Source organism: Tenrec ecaudatus, chromosome X (assembly GCF_050624435.1).
Source record: "Tenrec ecaudatus isolate mTenEca1 chromosome X, mTenEca1.hap1, whole genome shotgun sequence".
Lineage (NCBI taxonomy): Eukaryota > Metazoa > Chordata > Mammalia > Afrosoricida > Tenrecidae > Tenrec > Tenrec ecaudatus.
Window position 1 is genome coordinate 137448758 of NC_134548.1, and position 12698 is coordinate 137461455.

General features: G+C 41.0%; 1 protein-coding gene across 3 annotated transcripts in view; it reads right to left on the reverse strand.

Annotated features, from left to right (window-relative positions):
* TENM1 (teneurin transmembrane protein 1) overlaps window positions 1–12698 on the reverse strand; it is a 697668-nt gene that overhangs the window by 578800 nt on the left and 106170 nt on the right. For all 3 annotated transcript variants that reach the window (XM_075538255.1, XM_075538256.1, XM_075538254.1), the window contains exons 2-3: window positions 9009–9269; window positions 7038–7094 (exon numbers count right to left, since the gene is read on the reverse strand). In XM_075538255.1, the coding sequence (XP_075394370.1) occupies window positions 7038–7094; window positions 9009–9269 (318 nt within the window). The remainder of the gene's footprint in view (window positions 1–7037; window positions 7095–9008; window positions 9270–12698) is intronic.

Consider the following 12698-nt stretch of genomic DNA (forward strand, 5'->3'; position numbering starts at 1 on the left):
CTGGGACAGCGAATGTTTAAAACCACATTGCATGTGTCTGATTCTTGATAACAGACGTGACACCAGTGGTGCCTATATCCAGATAGGCTTCTAATATATTCCTGCTGAGTGATAGATATCAACCACGACTGACAATTATTAAGGATTCAATACGTAGCATGGAAAGTATGCAGTGCTATAAATCGATTTTTCCCATTTAGCCCTCACAAAGAAAAGTCTTAGAATTAGGCAATGTCATCATTCCACACATTAGGAAACCGAGGCTCTGGAGAACTTTAGTTGCCTCTAAGGTGGTAAGTGGTACAACCAAGACACAAGCCTGGTTCTATTGCCCATGATCTTAACCACTCAGAGAAGACATTACTTAATTCAATTGCATCAATAAAGACACTTTCATTTTATTTTGATAAATGGCTTTCCGTCCCTTTTGCTCTGATATGTTGATGTGTTTGAAAGTGGATTAACAAGCATTTTATCTTCTCTACTTGAATTCTTTGTGTATACCAAGTCTGTTGACGCTGACTGCCATGCCTTGGAAAAATGCTCCCAGATTCAAATGTGTGGGCCTCCAGAGGGCATATACCTCCTGGCTGTAGCTGTTGAGAACAACAGCAGCTATTGACCTGAATAACAATGACCATATACATTATTGTGTGGACTTAGACTTTAGAAATGGTGCTGAAAAACAGCCCGTAGCTCTCAACTTCTTTTCTCCAAAGAATAACTATAAACCAGCGAGCGTTTGGGCTTTCAGGCCTGGCTCATGGATGGAAAGTTAGAGAACACCAACCTGCAGCATCTAGGTTAAAAGGCCTAGGTAAACAGAACCAGGCCCTGCCAACAGTACAGACTTAGACCTTCCCTGAGGTCTAGTCACTCTTGCCTGGGTTTTAAGATGCATTCCTAGATAGTCATAATACATTTGTTTGTTGTTGTCCTTGTTGTTGCTTTTGTTTATGTTCAAATTGGTTTGTGACTGGCCATATGCGATCCTTATTACCGGGACATCAATCTCTCTCACTGAACTTCAAATGCATTGAGCTTGGAGATGGTGCATTATTAGTCTTCTTTCTTCTCTCACTAACCGCTAGTACAGAGATCAGGCAAAAAGAAGGGGTTCAACAAATACCGGTATAGCAGAGACTTCCTTAACACTGTGCAAGTCATTTCTTTGCTATTTATACCATTTTGCATTACAAGCTATGCATGCTTTTTCTCGATTTATTTCACTCAAATTAGCTTCCTGAAGAACAATGTTATTTTCATTTCTTATAATCTAGTGGTTTATTTTTCATCATATATGAAAAACAAATGCTTGGCAACAAATATAGCTGCTAACATAGCCCTTTTTGGTAGCCTATCATAGCCAAATATCACTCTTAAGAGATACCCTCATCCCAGCTGTTGAGTCTCAAGTAGGACTGCCAAATTCTTCCAAGGGTTGCTTCTTAGATTGCCTGTCAGTAACAGAGCTATGGATTACCTTACTATAGAACTGATTCACTGTGACATATCCATTCATGTATCTGTCTCACAAGATCCCAGGAGAGCCATGAAATGATATGGCATCTCTCGGGTTCATTTTGGTCCTCAGAAAAATTCGCATTGATCAGGTATGTAATGCCTATTTTGTTCGAGTTCCAGGGGCTGAGTCATGAAGCTACAGCAGTGAACAAACCAGGTCATGCCTTAAAGTAGCTTCCATTCTAATGCTTATTACAAACCTCTGTGGGGATAGAAAATGTATAACTCAAGTATTACACCATGATAAATAGGAATTAAGCACTTCACTATGAGTCAAAGTTTTGGCAGGTGATTAGTACCTAGAGGCACCTTGGAAGACCAGTCTGGTGATTTACTTCTGAAAGGTCGCCTTCCCAAATCCATGGGGTCAACATGAGATGGAATTGACTAACAACAGCAAAAGGCAAGTAGCAGGGGCAATGGGAGTGGTGAAGAGGTACAATGAACAGAGCAGGATGAGTCATTACCCAGACATGGGCTATTTGCATGGAACAGGATAAAATTAACATGAATGGATTTGCACATAATAAGCAACCAATGCTTTACAAAACATGACGGAAAAGGACATGGAGCAGTGGAGGGTCAGAGAAAAAGAGGAGGGATCTCCATGAGATGAATTGACAGGGTGGCTGCAACAATGAGTTCAATCATAATCACAATTGTGAGGATGCCACAGGAAGGGGGAGTGTTTTGCTCTTATGTACACACTGTCACTATGGATTGGAACAGGCTTGATGGTTATGACTAACAACAGCAACAGGCCTTGCCCATTCACACAGGACAAAGGATTTAAGTAAGACAAACCTGAGGGAATGGAAACAATGTTTCTCATTGTTCTGATATCTGCGACAGCGTAGAATTCTACAGTGTAGAATTCTAGATCCCTCTCTGTGACCTAACTGGTCTCCATTCCCTGTGCTGTAGGCCTGTCTGTCCACATGTTTCCATGCTGAATTGAAGGGTTATTTATTTTAATTTTCATGAACGATAGCATGTCAGAGACTGAAATTCAATTAAGGCCAACCAAATAGATTTTATGGAAATGAAAAAAAAATATTTCAAAAAGCCTGACCAATTAATGAAATGAGAGAAATAAGTCCTTACAGACATGACTTTGAAGATGTCAGTAGAAAATCCTTGTCACAGGTCCCCAGGGAATGCTGAAGGTGGACTTTTGGGCCAAGGCGTGTTGCCCCAACAGACTGGACTGGAAAACACCCCTAAAGGCCAACAAGCAATCCTTGAACTAACGGCAAACTTTTTCTTTCTTGCGTTTTATTTTGTTCTTTGTCAGTTGTTTGTTGTTGTTGTATATTGTTGCTTGGTTCTGCTCTGTCTTGTTTTTTTGTGCATGTTATTATCTCCGCAGGTCTGTCTAAATAAGATAGGCTGAATGAACAATTGGAGGAGAAAACAACGGGACCGATAGTTCCATGGGGACATAGGAGACGGGGAGGTGGGGGGAAAGGTAGTGGTGTTAATAAACCCAGGGACCAGGGAACAGCAAGTGATCCAAATCGGTGGTGAGGAGGGTGCGGGAGGCTTTGTTGGGCATGATCAAAGGTAATGTAACTAAGAGGAATTGCTGAAATTCTGGTGGGGACTGAGCATAATAGCGGGGCAGGAGGGAAGTCAAAGGAAATAGAGGAAAGAGTTGGGAGGCAGAGGGAATTTATAGAGGTCTAGATAAAGACATGTACATATGCAAATATCTTTATACATGAGGATGGGGAAATAGATCTATGTGCATATATTTATAAGGTTAACATTAAGGTATCAGAGGGACATTGGACTTCCACTCAAGTACTCCCTCAATGCAAGAACACTTTCTTCTATTAAATTGGTATTCTATGATGCTCACCTTCCCGACATAACTCCTGAAGACAAAATGGGTGAATAAGCAAATGTGGTGAAGAATGCTGATGGTGCCTGGCTATGAAAAGATATAGCGTCTGGGGTCTTAAAGGCTTGAAGGTAAACAAGTGGCCATCTAGCTCAGAAGCATCAAAGCCCACATGGAAAAGCACACCAGCCTGCGTGATCACAAGGTGTCAAAGGGATCAGGTATGGAGCATCATCAGAACAAAAACATCTTATCATAGTGAATGAGGGGGGAGTGCGGAGTGGAGACCCAAAGCCCATTTGTAGGCCACTGGAGATCCCCTTGCAGAGGGGTCTCGGGGAGGAGACGAGCCAGTCAGGGTACGATGTAGCACCGATGAAAAATACAACTTTCCTCTAGTTCCTAAATACTTCCTGCCCCCCCACCCTATTATCATGATCCGAATTCTACCTTGCATGTCTGGCTAGACCAGAGGATGTACACTAGTACAGATAGGAACTGGAAACACAGGGAATCCAGGGCAGATGATCCCTTCAGGACCAGTGGTGTGAGTGGTGATACTGGGAGGGTAGAGGGAGTGTGGGTTGGAAAGAGTGAACCAATTACAAGGACCTACATGTGACCTCCTCCCTGGGGGACAGACAAGCAGAAAAATGGGTGAAGGGAGATGTTGGACAGGGCAAGATATGAAAAAATGATAATTTATAAATTATCCAGGGCTCTTGAGGGAGGGGGAGGTAGGAGGAAGGGAAAAAATGACCTGATACCAGGGGCTTAAATGGATAGCACATGTTTTGAGAATGATGAGGGCAATGAATGTACAGATGTGCTTTACACAATTAATGTATATATTGATTGTGATAAGAGTTGTATGAGCCCCTAATAAAATTATTTAAAAAAAGAAAATCCTTGTCACATTCTCATATCTTGGAGAGATTTAAAAACATCTTTATGATCATTTCTCTGAGTCTTTCTTGGAAGCAAAACCCACCCAAATTAACAAATTCCCTCACCCTCACTTTCCTCCATATGCACAAAAACGAGAGCTTACATCACCTCCAAAACTGGTCCATGAGACTATGCCCACTGCCACATCAAGACTCTAAGAACTGGAACATGTAAGATACCAGAAATGGAATAAAATGTTCTTTACACGAAGTGATTAAGGGATTGGTGACATGTAGTAGTGGGATATTGAGAGATATGAATCATAAATATTTTAAGCAGTTTTGCCTCTTTTTCAAACACAGTTATATATACAATGCCAATTAATGCAATAGATCCACTTCTAGGCCTCCTTTCATTAACAGATAAGATCAATAGGAAATGAAGAGGAACATTTGCATACAAGTGCAAACACCAAGCTTAGTTCATTAAAAAAAAGTTGCTTCCTTTAATCAACATGCTTTTGGCAAATTTGCTTATACTCTCATGTCAACACAAACCTCCTCTAGAAGAACCATAAAAATGTTGGACTCCACACTGGTGCTAACTTCCCACAAAGTATAAATAAGATGCCAAATTTCATACTGCTTGTTGACAATTTGTAAGAGAATTCCAGAGAAGACTGACACAACTCGGAATTTAGTTGAGGACGCTTGTTCCAGTCAACAGACTACATATGTAAGTGATTCAAGAAAGTGATCATTAAATAAATGGCTATTACTAAATTTTTCTTTTACCCCTTTTTCATATATACAATGGGCACAATAAAGATCTATTTTACAGAGTGGTCATGAGAATGAAATGAGATGAAGATATGAAAAGAATTTTGGAAAATGAGAAATATCATTCCTTAATAAAAGTGAACAGCTATATTGGGTTCATAATTTACAAACAATGACAGAAACATATATATGTATATATCCATTTAATCATCACAAAACCTAGAGGTAGCTACTAATGTGATCCTTATTTTACACACGATGAAAATGAGGCATTGGAAAGTTAAATAATTCTCCCAAAATCACATGACTGGGATTTAAACATAGATTACTTTTCACTGGTGCACACTAATTCTAATCACTATGCACCACTGTCTCTCAAGAGTTAAATTATTCATAGAAGAGCATGCTGGGTCAGCAGTAGCTTGCAGTGTAGTACTAACATTTAGCAGGCTGGCCTACAGGTGTTCCTTGTCAACCCAGTCTGATCTATGGTTCCCTCTCCAGTTCCTAAATTAAGCATGGCCTATATGGAAATCAAAGGCTATATTGCCTTTGCCCTGGAATCCTCCAAGTATACCTCAGTAGATAGTATTACACACTCAAGTCGTATAGCACAGTAGACTGAAGGCTAATGCAAAGGGTTAGTGCCAGCTATTCCCAAGGGCCAAACATTTCCAAATGTTATGACACACTAACAGAGTAAAGTGGCCCATGAGAGAAAGCTGTTCTTGTGAGGCAAGCAGTGAGTAACATGTATTTCGAGAAAGACATCAAACTGATACTGATATCTCTTCCTCCTGCTCAATTTTCCCTCAGGTTACCATCCCAATTTTGAGTCACGGTGCTGTCGTCAGATGTGAGTTCCCCACCACAAGGATGTCTGAGAAAGAACTAGCACAGTCTGAGTCATCAAAGTCACATATGAATGCTACTTTCAGTGGCCCTCTGCTAATGATCACAATCCAATGGGCAAAACGATGACAAATAAGAGAGCAGAGCAGCACAGTATAGGTACAGTCTTATGGAAAAGACAGTCTTTGCAAGTGGACATCCCCTCCTCGCAACCCCATCTCACTATCAAGATGCCAATTCTACCTTACAAATCCAGCTAGACAAGAGGAGGTACACTGGTACAGATCAGAGCTGGAGACGCAGGGAATCCAGGACTGATAAATCCCTGTTGACCAATAACGAGGGTAGAGATACTCAGAGGGTAAGGGGGAATGTGGGGGAGAAAGGGACAACCGATAACAATGATCTACATATAATCCCCTCCCTGGGGGACGGAGTGAAGGGAGACATGGGACAGTATGACATGAAAAAAAAAATCTAAATTATCAAGGGTTCATGAAGGAGGGAGAGGGAGGGAGGAGGAAAATGAGAAGCTGATACCAAGGACTCAAGTAGAAAGAAAATGTTTTGAGAACGATGATGGCAACAATGCACAAATGTGTTTGACACAATGGATGGATGGATTGATTGTGATAAAGGTTTTGCGAGCCTGCACTAAAATGGTTAAAACAAACAAACAAAAAATAATTAGCCTTTGAAGGTGTTGTTTGGAAGCATCTAGAAGATAGGGACAAGGCATCTGCTGGGAGGCCCCTGAGAATTATGGCAGCGTGGGCTGTTAAGTTGAGAGGATAGCTCCAGCCATGAAACAGAGATCTAGGAAAGCATGGGGCCAACCCCAACTCATCCTGATTTCAATCTTTACTCCCGCATTAAACCAAAGTGTTGACTCATCCCACCTTAAATACCTCTCTATTCCCCCCACCCCAGGCTGCTGGTCGTTAACACCATACACACACGTAATTTGCCAGAGGAAATCAAATCAAACACACATGACATTTGCCAGAGGAAATCTACCAATAACTCTGGCAGGTTCATTGTCCAAGTCTCTAGGTTTCTTGTCAAAGAGACCAGGTTCCATTTGGTGGGGTGGGCATAAGGAATGGGGTGAGGTAAACATAATTTGTCATCAAATATTTGGAAGCACTTGCCTTGAGTAGACCCAGCTTGGACCTCCATGTCACAACAAACAGGAGAGAATTTAAAACCTGTAATATCAAACATTTCACAAATTAATCCTTGTCCAAGCCATCTGGAATTCTTTTTTAAATTTTATTTTTAATCATTTTCTTGGGGGCTGGTATAATGCTTATCACAGTCCATCCATCCATTCATTGTGTCAAGTACATGCGTTGCCATCATCATTCTCAAAACATTTGCTTTCTACTTGAACCCTTGGTATCATCTCATTATTCCCCTCCCTCCCACGCCGACCCTTCCTCATGAATCCTTGATATTTTATAAATTAATATTATTTTGTCATATCTTTCACCATCCGACCATCTGGGATTCTTAAATTTTCAACTCATGCCACTCATTCACTATTGTTCCTGATTCACACGGTGTGGCAGTTGCCCTTTTTGAGTGTAAAACTCAGTAGTTTTTAGTACATTCACAGGACTGTGCAATCATGTCACAATCTAATTCTAGAACATTTTCCTCATCTCAAGGGGAAAACTTTATAGTCAGGGTCTTACAGTGGGTCAAAACCCAAGTGGGAACAGCTTTAGTTTCAGTGTTTTAACCCAGTGGACTTGCTCTAACTTCCTAGGTCAGGATTGAAATGAGGGGAAAAGAAGCATTGACCGTTCCGATCACCTCCCACCCCATGTCACATTTTTGGTCACTCTTTCTCTCAATTGATGCTGGTTTCCTGATTCCTATCCCAATGATGTTCCATTTAATTGAATGCACACTCCTAAGTATATCAAATATGCTCTATTCTCATTCCCAAACTTCATCTCTTTATAACCACATCGACCAAAAGAATGCAACACACATACACACACACACCCCAAAATGAAGAAATTCCAAGGGTACTTGGTGATGTAGCAAAACATTGAATCCTGCCAGTTTGGGGAATGATATTCTAACTCATGGGCCACTCTCATTCACAACTGCATCTCTTAGCCCGTGTCCCTTCTGGGCTCCAGGACGCAGAGGCGCACAAAATGAAAGAAAGCGAGGGGGAAAACCAGTTGGATACCTTTCTGCTACTTGGAAAAATACTAGTTAGCCACTGGGTTGCTAACAGGATAGGTCTTGTGCCCATGGTGCAGGGGATTTATAATACTTGGTCAATTAGAATGATGGAGTGAATGGACTAATATGTTAAATTATGCTTTTGATGAAAGTTTTATCAAGACATAAGAACAAAAATAGATTAACTCTTCACTCACCCACCTAATAATTGAAAAGGATGAAAATTTTCTCTTTTAAAAATTGTCGAAAGGGCAAAGAATGTACAGTGCCCTTTACACAATTGACGTATGCATGGATTTTGATAAGAGTTGTAGGAGCCCCCAGTAAAATGTTTTTTAAAATGTAGAAAAATAGATAATTATAATTTCATGATAAAACCCGTTTTCTGGCAAATGGCTGATGTTAATTCATCTTCAGTAAATAAAACCCTGTCAGCCTGACCTGACTGCTTTGCATCTGTCTGCACACGAGAGAGCCGGATCTGAATGAAAGGAAGACCGACCCGAGCATGTGTGCTGTGAACAGTGTCCATCTCATTGTCCATACATGGATACGAAGCTGAAATACCAACTGTGCACGCTCTATCATAAATCCTACTAGTCTTGCACGTGAAAATAACAATGAAAAGAAAAGGTGAGTAATAAATAAGACATGCACAGTATAGCTGACTACGTGTGATTACTTCCCTTGAGGGTTTTCCCAGAAACGAGATGTATTTTGTCTATTACGATAAATAAACACATCGGTTTGCCAGATCCTTAGGTTAATGCCTGGTACATGAGACCCTAGTTAACTTGCCTTTCCCATTCTCCATACGCAATGAAAGATGGATAGACTCAAGGGAAGGAAGACAAAGAAAACATCGCCAACGTGCATTCGCTCCATTTCACTAGAAAGGTATAGGTAGGTTATTTAATTACCATTCTCCCCATCAGACTTCCTTTCATGGTCAGTGTCAGTCAAGGACAATGCAGAGTTGGCCCGGCTGGACAGACAGGAACTATGCTCCGATTTCATACCCCTTATCCACATTCTCAGTGCGTGGTCAGGTGAGGTTGCACCTTCGGTCTCTGTGTCCACATCGGAGCCCATCTCTAGCTGGTAGCCATGCCGGGAAACGCTGTGCATATCAGTCTGGTAGCCAGCGCACAGCGTGTGAGGGGCTTCACAGAATTCCAACTCTGAGAGGAAATAAAGTTCAGAGGAAAAAGTTTAGAAATATGAACAAGAAGAAGAAACACCCAATCAAATTCTGCCGTTCCCACTTTATGTCCCCTCCCATGTCCCCCTTTGCTAGTAATTATGTGTTTTTGCAAAGTTTGATTTTTGGCATTTTATTTATGGTTACCTAGGATCCTGTGCTTATTTTGCACTTCTGGAGCTTAACATTATGCTCCTGTTGATTCTTACAAGGTTCTAGAAAAAGCATGCCCAAAATAACTTTATGACTACAATTTTAAGTCGCACAGAATGTAATGCAGTGAGTGACTGTAGAGGAGTATAAAGTGCACAGAGCTATTCTTTCAAAGAGACTTCACTGCGAGGAAGAGGTGTATGCTCTGTAGAGGACACACCTCTCATTGAAATTATTAAGTGTTTCTTTTTTAGCATTTCATGCACATTTGAGTTAAGAATAAAGTATATGAACAATAAGTTGAAAAAACTGAGTTCGAAATTTTGTCTTAAATACTATCTTCCTGAAACACATTCATCTAACTTCAGAAATGACGAATGTTGTTAGTGTTCCTGTTGGGTCTGTGGAGTCAACTCCAACTCAGAGCAACACTAGAAGACAGAGTACAAGTCTCTCCCACGGTTCCTACCGCTCTGATCTTTGGCATAAGAAATGGCCGGGTCTTTTATCTGCCGAGCAGCTAGTGGGTTCAGGCTGCCACTATTCAGGTTAGCAGATGCACTCTGCACCATTATGCCACCAGGGCTCTTAAACCTAGCAGCAACTCATAGGATTCCTTACCGTGGGCTCCCCAGCATTGACGTTCTACTTTATGCTAACGCGAGACTCATGGGATGCACGCCACAAGGCCAAGGGATCAAATCCATCAGCTGTTTCACAGGAGAAAGAAGAGGCTTTCGACTCCCTTAAGGAATTACAATCTTGGGAACACATAGGGACAGTTCTACTCTGTCCTGCAGGATCATCCTAAGTCAGAATTCATTTGATGGTAGTGAGCTTTTTGGTTTTATTACAATGAGTCCATTTTTTGTTTTGTTTTGTTTCAATTCTTCCAAGAAATACATTTGTAAAAAAGCCATCCATCTTTGGAACCTCAGCAGTGTGCTGTGATATGGAGGTGTCATCATGTCCTCTCCAGTTTTAGCATCATCAGTTAGTTACAATCCTAGCAATCGTGGATCAAACCTCCCCTTTTTACAACTTAGGAAAACAAAATCTCGTGTGTGTGTGGTGTTGGTGGTGAGTGGGGAGGGGGTGAAGTCATTTGTTCAAAGCCTACATCAGTTAGCAATAGAGTATATTTTCCCTCAAACATCCATCAGGGCACCGTTTCTTAACGCGGATGCTTCTGAAGCCCCATGAACTTGCCACATGAATATCAGACAACCACCCTTAGAGTCCGTTTTGGCAAGGCGTCAAAAAAAAGTCAAGGGGGGGGGATGGTTTCACAATCCCTAATAGGTTAATGGAAAATGACCACATGCCAAGACTGATCATCTGAAATGCCCATGTAATACTTAGATAAGGTAATCCGGGGATATAGTATACTATATAGGATTTTCTCAGACTGATAACAGAGACAGGGTATGTCATTTGGCTAGGAAGGGGGCTTAACTGAGTGCATCTAATCCTTAGCACATATCAATAAAATGCAAACCCTAAAATGAATTTTATCCAGTGCATACAAAAAGTGCTGGGTCTTGGATATATGGTATGCTAGATAAAAAGAGTACATGCAAAATGAGAATACATATTTAAAATTGCTCTTTTTGCGACATATAATTGCCAAACAAGAATTTGTACACCAATCCTTAATGCTTATTTAATATCCACGTGGTGCCCAGGATGTGCTTTGTGGAACAGCTCTTGGTGGCTAAGGAAGCTATTCTGACATATTCAGAAAATCCAAAGACAAACGAAGCCTTTCAGGGTCATAAGCAACTCTTGAAGCCATTACTCTGTAATTCTGGTGAGGTCTTAAAGAGTAATTCTGTTCCACCAGAAGTTGTCTACATTCCAAAAAGAGTGATGCTTAAAGAATATGCCTGGCTCTCACTAGTCAAGACATAAAACCTTATGAAACCATGCTTCTTCCTAGCCATAAGGATGAAACTAAAAATCCATTTTGCCCAATATAAATCTTAGTGATCTGGAATACGGGGATCAGTTAATATTCATGCCTCTTAATTTCACACAATGTTTCCTATCTGCGCAGTTGTTGCTACAGCAACATGATAATGAACCTGTCAGCTAGAAGCTGTAAGAAAGGTATTTTATCTAGGCCTATCTTCACAACTTCCTTCATTCCCCTAGAGAAGTGGTTCTCAAACTGCAGCACACTTCAGAATCACCCGGAGGGCTTGTTAAAACATAGATCACTGCTCCCTCCACCCCTGGACCCCTACTTTCAGCCTCCCTGAACAGGGCCAGAGAATTTGCATTTCTAACAAGTTCCCAGGTGATGTCTGAGCTGCTGCTGCCAGCTTAGAAAAGAACTGTTCCTAGTCTTGGAGTCCAGTGGAAGGAAGGGAAAGGGAAGATGTCGTTCAGGAGGGGAGAGGAAGGCACAGCCATATTGCATCGTTACCCTAGATTTTGCTGCACCAGCATGAATTCTGTTTGGAGACAAAAGTCAGAAAGCACATGAGTTGAATTCCTGTGTAGTACCCCTACTTCCTTTCCATGGATTCAGAATACTAATTAGTAAATGCAAAAGCATAGACTAGAATTTATATTCACTCGTGCATATGAGATGCAACTTTCTATACTCCAATATGAGTATCTAATTCATGGTAAAGGCATTCGTTGGGAACTGATGAGCAAACAAGAATAAATATATAGCCAATTTGACACTGGGACTAATAAAATATTATCTATGGTTGTTAGCTGCCACTCAGTAGGAAGTAACCCAAACAAAATGGAATCACACATTGTCTAGTGCTGCCCTAGCTCCACAATCATTTTGGGATAAAGTCTGTTGTGGTCCGTAAGATAATCATTGGCAGAATTTTGGAACACGATTTCCAGGCCTTTCTTCCTGGTCTTCACACACAGAAAGCTCTGCTGAAACCTATTGAGTAGCAAAGCAACAATAGACCTACACTGGAAAATCACGAAGGCTATGTATGAAAAATATTTTCTAAGAATTAAAGCGGGGTCTACTTTGAGGCAGATGAGGATGCTATGACGGAATCACCACTGCCACCTTTGATGAAGTACTAGAAAAGGTAACAGACCAAAAAAAAAAAATGAAGGAAGCAGCAGGGCTGAGCCATGGAAGCAGAATATCTCTGCATTAAACAGGATTGTTTCCTTTTAAAAGCAACTATGAAGGTGGATTTGTTTCTTTCAAAAGTGGTACCAAGGAACCCTGGTGGGGATAAGCATTGGACTACGAATCACTAGGTTGGTGGTC